The sequence below is a fragment of the Clytia hemisphaerica genome, unplaced genomic scaffold (assembly GCF_902728285.1).
Source record: "Clytia hemisphaerica strain Z4C2 unplaced genomic scaffold, Clytia hemisphaerica genome assembly, whole genome shotgun sequence".
Taxonomy (NCBI): Eukaryota; Metazoa; Cnidaria; class Hydrozoa; order Leptothecata; family Clytiidae; genus Clytia; species Clytia hemisphaerica.
In genome coordinates, this window is record NW_027104493.1 from 103,236 (window position 1) to 119,059 (window position 15,824).

The following is a 15,824-nucleotide window of genomic DNA, read 5'->3' on the forward strand; positions in this document are numbered from 1 at the left end:
ATTTGGAATCATCAAGTAGGCATTAAACCCTATATTACGAAGGGAACGAGGTTGGTAACCTCTTTTCCCCGCATAGCTATAGTTCCTATTTCCTAATTACTCTCATAGCTTAGTTCCTAACTTTTTAATCACTCTCATAGTTTAGTTTCTACTTCTTTTGCTCTTCTCATACTCACGACTTGGTTTCCTCCTTCTTTTCTCATACAGCTTGGCTCCTACTTCTTGACCAACTTATGTCTTGTTGTGGTAGCCACACAATTTTCGGAGACGCGTCAACGGGAGTCCGCCCTTATGGAAGAAGCAAGACGGAAAGCACGTTCGACAAGTAGTACAATATTCACGTCAACGGATACGGAAAGTAACAAGGGCTGCTATAACCAACTGCTCAGCATCATGAAACACTACATCCAACGTGGGTGCCGTAATTTAAAAGCGAAAATATTTGGTGAGAAAAGTCAACAAATTTCCAAACGGAAAAAGAAGGGCCGTCATCACTTGTTGCAGAAGAATGGAGGAGGGAGTGGTCGTAGTAAACAGCCTCATTCTCACGCCAATGGTGTTGGAGGAGGAGGCAATGTTCATTATCATCATCATCATCACCATCATATTCATCATCACCATTTGCATCTATGTAACAGCAACTCCGCTGCCACCCAACCCAGGGGTGGAGGCCTGACACAACCCAATGGTGATGTGATGAATATTGATGGAGATGAAGAGAGGTACTGTCCACCAAACGCATTGACCGGTGCTCTTGATGCTTCTACCTCACCCAACTCGAAAGCATTGACTAAGACAGTTGGTGCCCCTCTACCATCCACCGGCAGCCAGCAACCGGCAGTACTCTCTAGGACGACGATAAGACCAACACCTCCTTCCATCATCATAGACGAAGTACCGACATGCGATCATCAGTCTGCAGCCCTTATCATCCCTGAAACAGCAGTTGTGATCTGTCACTCTAGCTCCCTCCCTGGTGCCCTCCAGTCTCAGTCCCCTTTGACGGCAGTCTCATGGTTCCCTTCCTTCAACAAGTTGCACCGCTCCTCAACGGCGGCCGCCAGTGAAAATGAATTTGACACGGAGAGTTGGCCATGTCGTGGTTACCGATCAGTCGGCGATCCTGCGTGTTGTCCGGACCTAAACAAAGAGGCTTATGAACAAGGTATGTTATTAAATCTTTTTTATCAAAACTTTTACATTATTCTATAATTTAAGCTAAAATATTACTCTCCTCAGCTTAGAAAGTGGAATAAAATCTCTGTATGGTTCAAATATTTGTTTAATCTAAAGAAAAATTGTAATACACCATATTTTTTATAAGAACAATTAGGCTCGAAATTGACAAAAAATAAGACAAATTAAGAACAATCCTCGGACTCGAGAATAGCTGAAGTTTTAGAAAATCAAGAGCTTAACTCTCAAAAAAAGAATGAAATTATAAAAATCTTGAAATTTACCTTTAAGTTAAAAATAGAATGAGAACAGTAAGAATAGCTGAGTCTCTGCAAAGGTTTACTGGTTCTTACAAAAAAACATATTATAATATTATTCTCGACTAGGAGTGTATGAGGATTGTGACCATGACAGCGATTACACGGATGACGATTCTGATGACGAATATGATGATCAAACACCATCCAAGAAAAGTCCACGGAAAACTTGGATCAATCAGAAACAGAAACTCATTGTTCAATTCTGTGAATCGGATTGTTTTAAAGTATCTATCATGACCGCCATCTTTCTTAATACCGTCACCATGGCAATGGAACATTACAGACAGGTAGGTTCAGTCCCTTTATTTACAAAATTCGGCGCCGCCTTGTAGAAGGAAACGACGTCTTTGTGTGAGTAGAAGAGATTTTCATGGTATCATTTTAGATTTCATCGTTTTGACGGATATTCTGTTAAGGTATGTGTACACCTTTTTTCCGATTTTTTGTCAAAAAAAATTTTTTCAGTCAAAGTGGAAGAAAAGTTACTGGATTTCATTTTGGTAAAATCGCGATCTTAAAATCTTTTTTAGATCCAGAGTTATAACCATTTAAATTTCAAAACAAAGTTCGTCTTATGATGGATTATTTACTCAAATAATTGTCTCTTTCGGAAACAACAAAGACAAAAGCGAGAATTCAGCTGATGTTTATTCTCACCTCTATTGAATAGTAATATTTTTGACACATTTCACTGATTACTCAAATTAACAGCAATCATCTCGTTAAAAATTTCAAATTGATGTAGAAAAAAACGAAATTTTACCACACCATACTAGTTTTAACGAGGTTAAAGTCACCCATAGCATTTAGCTATGAACTTAATTTTTTTTTTATATTTTCGGCAAAGAATTGAACTAAAAAAATGTCTTAGGATTTTTTTTCTAATCGAGTTAAAGCTTCACAATTTCAGGTTAAGTGGAAAAAACTCGAGAAATGAATGATTTTTTTCCAAATTTTAACAATTTTTAAGTTTTCTCGAGTTAAAGTCGATCCAAAAAAAAATCCTAAGACATTTTTTTGGTTCAATCTATTGGGAACATAGTATCGAAATTATTTTTTCAAATTTCAAAAGCTATGGGTGACTTTAACTTCTTTGAAGTAGGTAAGGTTAAAATTCTTAAGATTTTAATTATATCCTGCCCAGTTTTTTAAATTCAGCTGAAACTTTTACCATTAGAAAGAGAATATTATTGGCTTTCAGAAAATATATACTTTTTATGTATAAAAATTTGTTGTTCTAAAGATATGATCAATTAAAGAGAATGTGTCAAGGAAGGTGAACACATACCTTAAAAGAAAGTTTTTGTTTTGTAAATCCGATTTTCCCGGTTTTTCTTTTCTTACATCCCCGATTTGATAAAATCTTGATAAAAATTATGTCATTATTTTTTATGAAACAAAAATCCGATTTTACCTGTTCTGTATTTCCCGATTTTCCCTGATTTTTCAGCCTTCATCAATGACGATGGCGTTGGAGATTTTCAACACGATTTTTACAACCGTCTTCCTGATCGAATTCGTGCTCAAATTCACAGGCTACGGTTTCTATGGTTACATAAAAAACGCGTTTAATGTATTCGACGGCATTGTTGTCATCATATCAATCATCGAATTAGCCGGTAGCCGAGCGGGTGGCGTTTCCGTATTACGGACATTTCGTTTGATGCGGATATTCAAGTTGATCCGGTTTTTGCCGACTCTTCAGAAGCAAATCCAAGTGATGTTGGAAACATTGGATAGTGTCATGACCTTTTTAGGTCTTTTGACAATCTTTATCTTTACTTCATCAATTTTGGGTATGCATCTGTTCGGTGGTAAAATGAAAGTGGATGGTGTTGTTGTTCGTCACAATTTTGATGACTTGCTTTGGTCCCTCATCACTGTATTTCAAGTAAGGCTTCTTTTTTTTTAGCTCTGCTTTTTAGACAGCTGACTTTCCGACGAACCAAAGTTTAGCAATCGAAAGACTAATATTTGTCAATATCATTGCGATGGTTCTTATCTCTGGTTTTAAGACATTTAACTTTCCTTATTTTCGACGAAAGACTACCACAGATGCAAAGTCATTGCGATGGTTCTTAGCTCTGGTTTAGACAGCTGACTTTCATAGCTCTACACTTTAGACATTTAACTTTCCTTATTTTCGACGAAAGACTACCACAGATGCAAAGTCATTGCGATGGTTCTTAGCTCTGGTTTAGACAGCTGACTTTCATAGCTCTACACTTTAGACATTTAACTTTCCTTATTTTCGACGAAAGACTACCACAGATGCAAAGTCATTGCGATGGTTCTTAGCTCTGGTTTAGACAGCTGACTTTCATAGCTCTACACTTTAGACATTTAACTTTCCTTATTTTCGACGAAAGACTACCACAGACGCAAAGTCATTGCGATGGTTCTTAGCTCTGGCTTAGACATCTGAATTTCCTTATTTTCGACAAAAGACTACCACAGACGCAAATTCATTGTGATGGTTCCTGATCACACAGTTTTTTATTACAATGGTTATCCATCCCACGATGTGGACTTTACAACAGGATTTTTACAACGCGTATTTAAATGTTGATTTCACTTTTTAGATAATGAAAATAAATTGTTTTTAGCTTTTTAAAGGTTTTGCTTTTAAATAAAAATGATATCGTTTGCTTACTCATCAATTTTAATTTACAAGCTTTTTCACATTGAATTGACACGGATGTGCAGCAAGATTGGTCAAAAAGAGAATAAGAAAAACAATTTTTTGTTTATTCAGCACAATATAATAATAGAAAGACACTTTCCTGATATGAAATATGTGTCTGATATGAAACGGGAACACTTATGTAAGTGGTCAAAGTTGTTGATAATTTTTCCAGTGATAGGATACGGGATAGCGTTGACTAAACAAATTGATTTAATTCCCAACAGGTTTTGACACAAGAAGACTGGAATGCAGTCTTGTACGACGCCATGCGCTCCACCACAAAATGGGCGTCAGTTTATTTCGTACTTTTGATGATCATTGGGAATTATATCCTCTTCAATCTTCTGGTTGCTATCTTGGTTGAAGGTTTCTCTTCAGAAACGGTGAGTTCCAATCGTTCGTTCGTTCGTTCGTTCGTTCGTTCGTTCGTTCGTTCGTTCGTTCGTTCGTTCGTTCGTTCGTTCGTTCGTTCGTTCGTTCGTTCGTTCGTTCGTTCGTTCGTTCGTTCGTTCGTTCGTTCGTTCGTTCGTTCGTTCGTTCGTTCGTTCGTTCGTTCGTTCGTTCGTTCGTTCGTTCGTTCGTTCGTTCGTTCGTTCGTTCGTTCGTTCGTTCGTTCGTTCGTTCGTTCGTTCGTTCGTTCGTTCGTTCGTTTAATTGATTCATGGATAATTCGTTCAATAATTTACTCATTGATTCATCCCACACATGGCGTTTTTTCAACGTTAATCTAACGTTGAATATACATTGTGAACGTTAGATAAACGTTGAAACAACGTTATTTGCCAGCTGGGATTAGTTCCCTCGTTCGCTCAATTTTCTTCATTCGCTAATTCACTCGCTCATTCACTCGCTCATTCCTTTACCAATTTCAGGATGGTATCTTATCAACACCTTCCAAGTCACCAATGTTGAGTAAAAGTTTATCACCCTCCACCCCATACCAACAGAAGAATGAACAGGACATGTACTACATCCTAAATGGAAACGCAAACTCTGGTAGAAAGCGCAACCAAACGCAATCCTTACCGAACATTACCGACGACTCTTTATACTTCGACCGACAATCCGGTGATCAAGAAACCGACAATTATGATCAACGACAATTTGTCAAATACCGACATTACCGTCGGAAATCGTCGTCAGAGTCGGCATTGCACCGACAAGTCAGGTTTAATAATCGCATCAAAGTTCAGCCGATCGGCGAAGTTGAAGACGGCAAAGCCTTTATTGCTAACCAGGTGAGTGACTCGGGACATGAAAGTTTTAAGTTTTAATTTGGTGCGTGAGTCTATCAATTCTCGCTGAAATTATAATGACTAATTTTAAAACTATTATGTAAGAACAAAAGGCTTGCATGACTATAATATCAAGAGTAACTTTTTAAGACTTTGCAAATTCTAATACACCCAATTTCTTTGGTGAAAATATGAACTTTTATTAGGTTTAAAACTATTATGATGATACGATGCTTTTATCCATCAATAGAGTGCTTAACCAACCGAAGTTGGAAGCGTGATATCATAGTTGAAGTAATGAAAATTATTGTTTCAATACTGACAGTTTCATGTATTGGGCTTTTCCAGAAAAAAATTGAACATGGGGGTGGAGGATATAACAATTTTCAGTGATTTACCCCCTGGACAAAGTGACTTTTGGCCTCCGGACAACCCAAATTACCCCCGGACAGAGCAAATTTACCCCCGGACAAGGCAAATTTTGATGATTTTTCTCCACCCCCCATGTACGGACATTTTCTGGGAGAGCCCATTATTCAAACAATCCTCAGTTGAAAATCTCATGAAACTGTCAGTATTGATAATTCTTTAAAACGATAAAAATTACGAACATTGGAAAGGCTTCTTTGACGTTCTTATAACAAAAACGTGTACTTTAAATGATTTTGTGTTTCTTGTACAGGAGACAGAGCAGATGTTACACACAGACGAATATGAACAGAAAGAAGAAGAATCCTCTTGTTGTCGCATCTCTTTTTTCGAACGTAGAAAAGACTGGGCACTATATATCTTCTCACCTAAGAACAGGTATCCATCATCTATCATTTCCATTTGCAGAATCTTTCAAATATCTTTATGATGGTTAAAAGTATTAAGGCGAATTTGCTCTAACATGGTGAATACTGGATTAGTATCTTTGCACTAAAATAGAAGAAAGAATATTAATTTTTCGTAAAATAAGAATTTTGAAAAACTTCTTGTGAAAAAGTTATTTTTTATCATCGATCTAGGCTTATTTACCTATCCTGGGGCTAAATAGACGATTTAAAATTAGATTTCAATTGAAGTTGCTCCTGCCTGACATCCCTGGTATTTGACTTATCATAATTGTTTGAACGGATATTGATTTCATACTCTTTTACTTAGCGCAGGTCTTCGTAAAGTCAAAAGAAGATTTTATTAAAAATGATCATTAGCACTTTTCAAATTGCCATTGCCCTACCCTAAGGGAAATTCCCACGAAATCTTACAACCACAAACGATTTGGAAGCGCTCTAAATTAGGTTGGAAGGGTAGAGTTTTAACCCTGAGTTTTAACGCTAAACTTAAGACTTGGGATCTGAGGGTCCAAGAATGGTCCAATAGGGCTCAGAATAGAAAACCCTCAGAAACCCCTCCCGAATTGAAATGTTCGAATAAATTTATCAATTAGCACAAAAACGACTTTCTCGCCCGAACTTTAAAATGTTAAAAACGAGGAATTAACCTAAAATTCTCAATATATTTTGACCGATATTGTATTTTTTCTTTGTATTTTTTATCTCAAGTGACTCGAAAGAATTTCATTTCTGTTATCAAGGTATTGAAGGAGAAGGATTCTTTGTACAAAAACCTGTGTTGAACAAAAAAAGAATTATGTTATGTTATGCAAAGTGCCAGGAATGTGAGCGCGTCCACTTCAATGATTTATCATTAAATCCGCGGCCTTTATCGAAAAGTGAAGCAAGTTTTTGGTAGGATTTCCTACCAAAGAAATCACGTAACAATAAGCAATTTCACTGGTTTGAGAGAGGCGTGGGTGGCAAACGCAAAGTTTTTTTAATCTCGCACTCCGAAAACAATTAAAATGCTAGATCCTATCCATTGGCACGAGATTTAAAAAGTCAAATTTTTGCTTCACTTTTTTTTTGCTAGAGAAAGCTTAAAGTTGCCTATCTAGCGCTTCGGACTTTACAGATCTGTGGTCCACTTAAGGCAAATGCTTTTGTCAGTGAATACCAGCAACCTTTTTACATACCGTCGTTTGCCGTAAGATTCCACTTTTAATCTCAGCTAAGTTTTCACTGCATTTTCTGGAATATTTCTGCTATTTTATATGGGATAGCTACGATATATCCGGCATAAGATTCTGATTGGAAAAGCTTTTTTTATACGGTACGCAAAATCTTGTGGGGAAACTACTTAGCTTTCATAAGCTCATTTTGTCAACTACCCAGAGTCCTATTCTTCCACTAAAAAGTAGCAGTTGAATCTTACCCAAATGATGGTATCGGCTATTCATGATATGCACCATCGCAATGTCTTCTAACATTACATCACTGACCCAACAGCTTATCGGTTATAAGTGACGTAAAATCAGTCAATACGTCACTTTCAACCAATCAGCTGTTGGGTCCGTGGAAGACATTGTAATGGTGTATATCATGAATTTACTATTTTCAGTGCTCGTAATGGTGCAATTAATTTGGTGGGCAAACAGTGGTTCGACAACGTTGTCTTGTTTTTCATCCTCTTGAATTGCATTATTATGGCTATTGAAAGACCTTCCATCAAAGATGGCTCTATAGAGAGGAAGATCATTGATGTTTCTAACCATGTTTTCACTGTTGTCTTTACTATCGAAATGTTTATAAAGGTATTTATTCTATTTTTTTTTACCATGTCAGACATATATAAACTTATAAAGATAGGTTCTCGTGTGGTTGAAGTGCCCAAGGCCAATAAACTTTTCTCGAGGTTTATAAAGACCTCGTTTTCAAAAGAGTTTCCATTGTCACTTTAATATAATACTGTAAGACCACTGACCTTTATATATCCCTGGACCAAGTTACTCAATCCCGGCCAACCAAAAATCTTTGATCAGAGTTTTTTTGAAATTGGTACCCTAATGGCGGCACTACTCAATAGCGGTGAAATGTGGACCCCTCCTCCCCCCCCCCGGGTATTCGGTAGAAACATGCTCCTTCCTTTCTTTGTAGATATTTGCGGCAGGATTTTACTTTGGAGAGAAAACGACATACCTTAAGAACAGTTGGAATCGGATCGACTTTGTGTTGGTTATCATTTCTCTGGTGGATATTTTCGTCACCTACGTTGTGCAATCCAAGAGTGGCGTACTGGGCGTGTTAAAAGTCTTCAGGGCGTTCAGAACACTCCGCCCATTACGGTAAGATTATCACTGATGTACAAAAAACTTTGTCTGCAAAAATATTGTCTATGATCAGCTATTGCACTAGCCTGTGTCGGTCTGTTTCGGTTAGATCAATTTTTAGAGAGTTTTATGTATGTGTTTTTCTACGACGGAGACGGTTAGCTTCTTATTTTCTAATCCTGACTGACTGAGGACGACGGTAATTCAACACTTTTACCGTCCTCGATTTTGCCGGTCAAAATTGTAGTGGGTTTTCCCAAATCGTCACTCCACCTTCCTCAAAAATGCGAATACATAAACTCGTTATTATGTGATAGAAGCAAGACGAATACTGATAACGAAATAAAAAGAAAGATACCATTGCATTGAGGTGGAGAGCAAACGGCACTAAGCTGAAGAAGTTCGCAAGTACACGTGCTTAAAACAGAACACCACCACATCACCATCTTCTTCATCTTGTCTACGCTACTGTGGTAACAAATCGTTCTATTCTTGCGAAAAAGGGTTCGATACAGGCTACTTTTACATGCCATATTTTTTATTTTTCTGACAGTGTGATCAGTCGTGCACCCGGATTGAAGATCGTAGTGGAGACACTTATACATTCACTGGTCCCTATTGGTAACCTACTCATTGTCGGTCTTGTCTTTTTCACCATATTTGGAATCCTAGGAGTTCAGGTATGTTAACTCTGATGCCCAGGCTCTTTGTCATCATTAATTTCTTATTTTTAACGCATTTTCCACCTTTTGCTTACACAGCATTTTTAAACAAAAGAAATTTAAGATTTTCTCCGCCTCTCACGCCGCCCGAGTAAAAATTTGTAAACAGATTTCTTTTGTTAATCATGCCCCGTAAGCATTGAAGGTGCGCCTCAAAGATGATATATTCAAATTGTTTTTCGGGCTTTCTATTCTGGAAGTTTTCGAAAAGTTTTCTCGGGAAAATTAACTGACGCACGCCCCCAGGCACTTTCTTACTTTGAACTATTCAACATTCGCAATGCGTAATGGGTAATCAAAACTCTGCATTTGACGAATGAGTATTCGTTATCAAAGTGGAAGTTTTGATTACCCATAATGCATTAAGATTGTGTAATGAGCTTATTTTTCACTTTAAAGAAATATTGTTCTTATTCGGGCGTTGTCCATTCTATATGAAACCTTGAGTATAAAGTTTTTACTGGTGAAAGTTTGCACGCCTAAAATATACCAACCAGTAATCTGAACCAACAATGCTTATCGATAGATACGTCGTTGTGGACTAATGGAGTGGATACACAATTTTTATATAAGCAGCTCTAACTTTAGAGTCAGGGCTGGGGTAGCTTAGCACTTTAGCTCATTTTCTGAAAAAATTGCTGAGACCACCCCTGATATTATACCATTAGGCTTATTTGGTCAAGGGCTAACAACGTCTGCTATGGTTAGTTGGAATATCTAAAATTCTCTTTTACTTTACGAGATAGTGAAAAATGGCTAATTCGAGGGCACGAGCCTAAAGGCGCGCGCTTCGATCGCACTTTTTGGAGCAAAGCTTCCACGCTATTGGCCAAAAGAAAAATGAAGCAACTCCATTGACGCGATCTGACGATACGGTTGAAATCTTTTTTCCAAGCAAAAAGGATTGAAGCCAAAAAGTACGATCGCAGCGCGCGCAAGTGGAGACCGTCCTTAAGTAACCTGGTTGCTTATAAATAATACATAATATTTTTGTTTTGTTAGTTATTCAAAGGGAAGTTCCATCACTGCACTGGACTTTCAGAATCAGACCTCGAGAATGTCGTCACGAAAGAAGATTGTCAGAATCTTGGTGGAAGATGGTCCAACAAAAAATACAACTTCGATAATTTATTCCAAGTAAGATTTTTTTGTCATCATCGCCTATTAAGTTGTTTCGCCCATCCGCTGTCATCAACATCCATTAAGTGATTTCGTCCGCCCAGCCGCTCACCGTCATCATCACACATTAAGTGGGGGCTACTAAATATTGTTAACAAAAACATTTTTTAATATTAAAGGTTATTGAAAAATTAAACTTCAATTCATTCCAAGGTCCGATTTCTCATCCTTTTACAGTGTGTCTCAAAAAATGTTCTGTGATTGAGCAATCCTCCGGTGATCCAGTGTAGATTTCAATTTCTGAAACACACATTTCTCAACTGTTTAGACTATACCATTTGTTTCACTGCATCTTTCTCTTATCTTTAGGCTCTATTTACACTGTTTGTATTTTCGACAAAAGACGGATGGGTTTCTCTGATGTATGATGGGATTGACGCCGTTGGAATTGAACGACAGGTATCGCAGACATCTCATTCTTAAGGCTAGATAAGTGCCACAGACATCTCACTCTTAAGGCTAGATAAGTTTCACAGACATCTCACTCTTAAGGCTAGATAAGTGCCACAGACATCTCACTCTTAAGGCTAGATAAGTTCCACAGACATCTCACTCTTAAGGCTAGATAAGTTTCACAGACATCTCACTCTTAAGGCTAGATAAGTTTCACAGACATCTCACTCTTAAGGCTAGATAAGTGCCACAGGCATCTCTTTCTTAAAACTAGACGCAGCTATTTCTCTTTAAATGATCAAGGCACATCTAATATGTTACAACTGAGAATGGTTTGTATTCCCTCTTAACTGCAGTTGTCTCTCTCTAGTTCGATCTTCGAGGAATTAAGATTTTTCCTCGAATTAGAGAAACATTCGAATTATAGAGAGTGTTTTACACTACTTTTCAGCTAAGGGGACCAATGTTTTTCGTCGAATTAGAGAAACCCATTCGAATTATAGAGAGTGTTTTACACTACTTTTCAGCTAAGGGGACCAATCTTTTTGTTCGAATTATAGAAATATTCGAATTATAGAGAGTGTTTTACACTACTTTTCAGCTAAGGGGACCAATGTTTTTGTTCGAATTAGAGAAATATTCGAATTGGAGAAAGTCAAAGAGGTTCGATTTAGAGAGAGTTGGTTTTAATCTTCCTTTTTCTTCAATTTCGTTAGCCGAAGAGAAACGCCAACAGATGGGCGTTTTTATATTTTGTGGCGTTTCTTCTGATTGCTGGTTTTGTTGTTATCAATATGGTAGTGGGCGTGATCATTGATAATTTTCAAAAGTGTCGCGTTTTGGTTGAAGAGGAAGAAATGGAGAATGGCCACACGATCAGTAGTTCTCATCCCGCCTCTGATGAAGGTTTGTAGTCTCTATTTTATTAAGGGAAATATTTTAGGTATGACCATAACCATTTAAAAAATAATCTTCAGCGAAAGAGAAACTAATTATTTTTTTTCAAACAAAAACTTCTTGAATTTCAGATCAAAAACATTTTTTCAAAATTATATTCCTTCTCGAAAGACTTATACACCACTCCATATAAAATAAAAAATTCTTTTCTGATTTTAAAAGTCAACAAAAAACCTTAGCAATTACAGTTGAACCCATATAGTTCGAATTCCAATAATTCGAATACTCACTTAATCTGAACAGATTCTGCGGTCCCGTCACAATTAAAACGTTGAAAAACCTTACATGGTAAATCCTTCAATACAATTCGATCAATCATTTAGTTTTTGACCTGACAAAAATTCGAATTTTTGTCAATCGGAAGTTGCCAATTGGGATTTTTTGATATTTGAATTGCCTGCGTTTTAGAATTTGATTCAAGTCAAACACTTTTTCGAAAAAATTTGCACCGATTTGTCAAGATTAGTAATACCAGTATTTCAATTTTCGAGAAAAATATTGCAAAAAAATGTGCAAAAGTAACCCTGTAAAAGTCTTATTTCTTTTTTATCCAAACTTAATTTCGGAACTCCTATAATTCGAACGAAATTCTTGGCCCCTTTAAAATTCGAATTACATGGGTTTAACTGTCCTCGTTTGCTTTCTTTAAAAAGTGACATTGGTCTTCGTTGTCCTCTTTGACGCAAGCTCAAATTTCTGTTCATAAATTCCCTCCTGTGTCTTTCGAGACAGGTTCTCAGGCTAAACAAATATTAAACTTTCGTAATGAAACCGCAACGTAAACTAAAATATTTGACAACTTGTCTCACTAATTTGTTTTCTCTTTCATGACAACCTTATAAATTGTGGATAAAAAAACATCCAAAGGGAAGTCTTTCTTATTAATTGACTTTCACGCTTTTACACCTCTAACGTTCCTGGTATCTGACGTCACAACACGACTCTACCCTGCCCGCATATTTTGTGCGTGCGGTTGAGAGTCAAAACTTGGATTTTTATACAACACTGTTGGGTTTTCAAGACACCATGTTTTGTCGATCAAACTATGTGCACACTTACATCGAACGAAGTGGGTCTCACCCGCTGCTTTAATGAACTGACTTTTATAAACTAAAAATTGTCTTTAGATGTAACAAGAAGTTGTTGGGATATTATTTCGGGTTTTTTCCAAAATATGACATTGCGTACCAAGCCCGCACATAACTTTGTTTCAAACACTGACCTTTATATACCCTGGACCAAGTTTCTCAATCCCGGCCAAGCAAAATCTTTGATCTTTGATCTTTGATTTAGTGGTACCCTAATGGCTGCAATACTCAATAGCGGTGTAAATGCATCGAGAGCGCTAGATCTACTTTCCCTTCAAAACTTTTGATGGTGTAGTGCCGTTGGACGTTAATTTCTAACACTGCAATGGCTTCTTTAGGGGGACTAATTCAAAAAAAAAATTCGATCAAAGATGGCGGATATAGCTTGGTCCAGGGATATATAAAGATCAGTGGTTTCAACGTTTATCTAACGTTATATTGAAACAACAATATGTGTCCGCTGGGTATTTCATACGCTGTCGCAACTTTTTCGTCTTGCCAATAAGAAAGATTTTGAGGATTGAAATACTTCCTACAGGAAGCAGTTTTTATCAGAAAAAGTCAGCAAGGTCCTCATTTTTATACGTATGTACGTTCACGTAAGTTTGATCGACAAAAGGAGTCCGTGAACCTTGCACTCACGCGTGTACGTCATTCCGTGAACAAACACGCCACCACGCCAAGATAGTGTGCATCGTCACGCCCATTCTTAAGGGAATAATTTTATCACTGAGCTTTATATATCCCTGGAGTTGATCGGTCATTACTACAATCAGTGCTAAAATACTTGGCACAAAAGGGAAATTCCCCATGAAATTGTATAACCACAAACAATTTGGAAGTGCTCTAAATTAGGTTGGAAGGGTAGATGCTTAGGATCTGGGGATCCAAAAGTTCAAAAATGGTCCGGTAGGGCTTGAAATATGGCCTAGAAACCAATAAATCCCTCCCAGATTAAAATATTTGATGAAAAGCTGAAAGCCCAAAATTGACATTCTCGCCCGAACTTCAATTTTCGAAAAATGGTAAAATAACCAAAATTGCCAATATGCTATGGCACTGATTGTTGATGATTGACTACTGTTATGGGTACTACCCAGAGTAGCCTCAGAGTACCTTCAATCAAAGATATAACTTAGTACATGGGTTCAATAGAGGTCAGTGGGTATGATCGATCAAAAGAGTGCAACACAAAGTTGCAAGAGGATATATAAATCTGAAAGATCAGCCATCTATGAAATGAGTTTATTTCTTAAAACTCATTTCATTTCGGATTTCTTAGCCTCCTCTCTCTCTTGATCTACACAATGATTGATGACGCAAAACCACTATCAGCACCGTGTACTCTGTACCAGAGTATATTTCACGCTTATCGTTTCGTAGTACACTCTGTGCGTATTGTCTGTTTGATAAAAAAAATTCCCGTACGGAAACCTCTGCGATGAAATTTGATTTAGAAATAGCAACACTTCTCTTGTTGTCTCCCCTCTCCAGCCACATTCCATCGCAGAGGTCGCTTTGAAAAATCTCAAATCAGAAAAGACAATGACAACAGATCCGGCAATACGGCAATGAGTTTTGAAATTAGCCGTAAATATCGGGTCAGTGTACAGACTACCCTTCATATGACTCCTTCACTTTGTTTCGGTATTGAAAATTCAATCAAAAACCGTTTTGGAGAAAATACGATGACGTAACGTTTTGTAGAGATGCACGCAATAAACTGTTTTACAAAATTGAGAACTGTCATAAATTTACCGGGCCACTTAATCGCCCCATCCAGTCTATCAAAATACTTTAAGTGGACCCAGAGCTACTCGGCGTAGCCCCTTTAGTGAGCTATTAGTGAAAAGCGAAGTAACTAAAACATTAGAAATACAATCCGAAGCTTTGACTTGAAAAATTGCTGATTTTCCCTCGTCCTCAGCCAGTCAGGATCTAAAAAAATTGCTGATTTTCCCTCGTCCTCAGCCAGTCAGGATCTAAAAAAATTGCTGATTTTCCCTCGTCCTCAGCCAGTCAGGATCTAAAAAATTGCTGATTTTCCCTCGTCCTCAGCCAGTCAGGATCTAAAAAATTGCTGATTTTCCCTCGTCCTCAGCCAGTCAGGATCTAAAAAAATTGCTGATTTTCCCTCGTCCTCAGCCAGTCAGGATCTAAAAAAATTGCTGATTTTCCCTCGTCCTCAGCCAGTCAGGATCTAAAAAAATTGCTGATTTTCCCTCGTCCTCAGCCAGTCAGGATCTAAAAAAAATTGCTGATTTTCCCTCGTCCTCAGCCAGTCAGGATCTAAAAAAATTGCTGATTTTCCCTCGTCCTCAGCCAGTCAGGATCTAAAAAAATTGCTGATTTTCCCTTGTCCTCAACCAGTCAGGATCCAAACAAATTGCTGATTTTCTCTCGTCCTCAGCCAGTCAGGATCTAAAGAAATGCTGATTTTCCCTCGTCCTCAGCCAGTCAGGATCTAAACAAATTAAAAAGTAACCATAACCGTCATTGGAAAAGGGTCATACATAAGCTCGCTACTAAGACCATGTTCCGACGTTACGGTTCTGTATCGTTCCGAAAAGAAACGATTCCAAAACACCGTTTAAACGTCAAAATTCGAAACAAAAAAGAAGACGTTACAGAGCAAAACGGGGTATTCTGTCTGTCTGTCTGTCTGTCTGTCTGTCTTCCTGCCTGTCCGTTTGTCTGTCCTTCCTACATATGTGGCACATTGTGAACCATTTGGCATACACGTGAACCATTGTGAATACAGTGTCGGCTATGTAATTTCACCACTATTCTGCATCTTTGTTGTAGTTTGGTTGGTATGTACAAGTTTCTTCTGTTCACATTTCAAAGTGGAATCCGTGCAGTGTTCTTTTCCCCTGTGTGTTCTTCTGCAAAAAGTTGATATTCCTTGCGATGCTTG

The 15,824-nt window shown here is 37.7% G+C and overlaps 1 protein-coding gene across 3 annotated transcripts in view; it reads left to right on the plus strand.

Annotated features, from left to right (window-relative positions):
- The window catches only part of LOC136821603 (voltage-dependent T-type calcium channel subunit alpha-1H-like), a 97,576-nt gene that overhangs the window by 69,297 nt on the left and 12,455 nt on the right, over positions 1–15,824 (plus strand). For all 3 annotated transcript variants that reach the window (XM_067077821.1, XM_067077822.1, XM_067077823.1), the window contains 12 exons: positions 208–1,165; positions 1,563–1,783; positions 2,947–3,387; positions 4,407–4,565; positions 5,055–5,420; positions 6,100–6,224; positions 7,860–8,052; positions 8,396–8,583; positions 9,122–9,248; positions 10,293–10,427; positions 10,779–10,868; positions 11,579–11,768. In XM_067077821.1, coding sequence (XP_066933922.1) covers positions 208–1,165; positions 1,563–1,783; positions 2,947–3,387; positions 4,407–4,565; positions 5,055–5,420; positions 6,100–6,224; positions 7,860–8,052; positions 8,396–8,583; positions 9,122–9,248; positions 10,293–10,427; positions 10,779–10,868; positions 11,579–11,768 — 3,193 coding nt within the window. The remainder of the gene's footprint in view (positions 1–207; positions 1,166–1,562; positions 1,784–2,946; positions 3,388–4,406; positions 4,566–5,054; positions 5,421–6,099; positions 6,225–7,859; positions 8,053–8,395; positions 8,584–9,121; positions 9,249–10,292; positions 10,428–10,778; positions 10,869–11,578; positions 11,769–15,824) is intronic.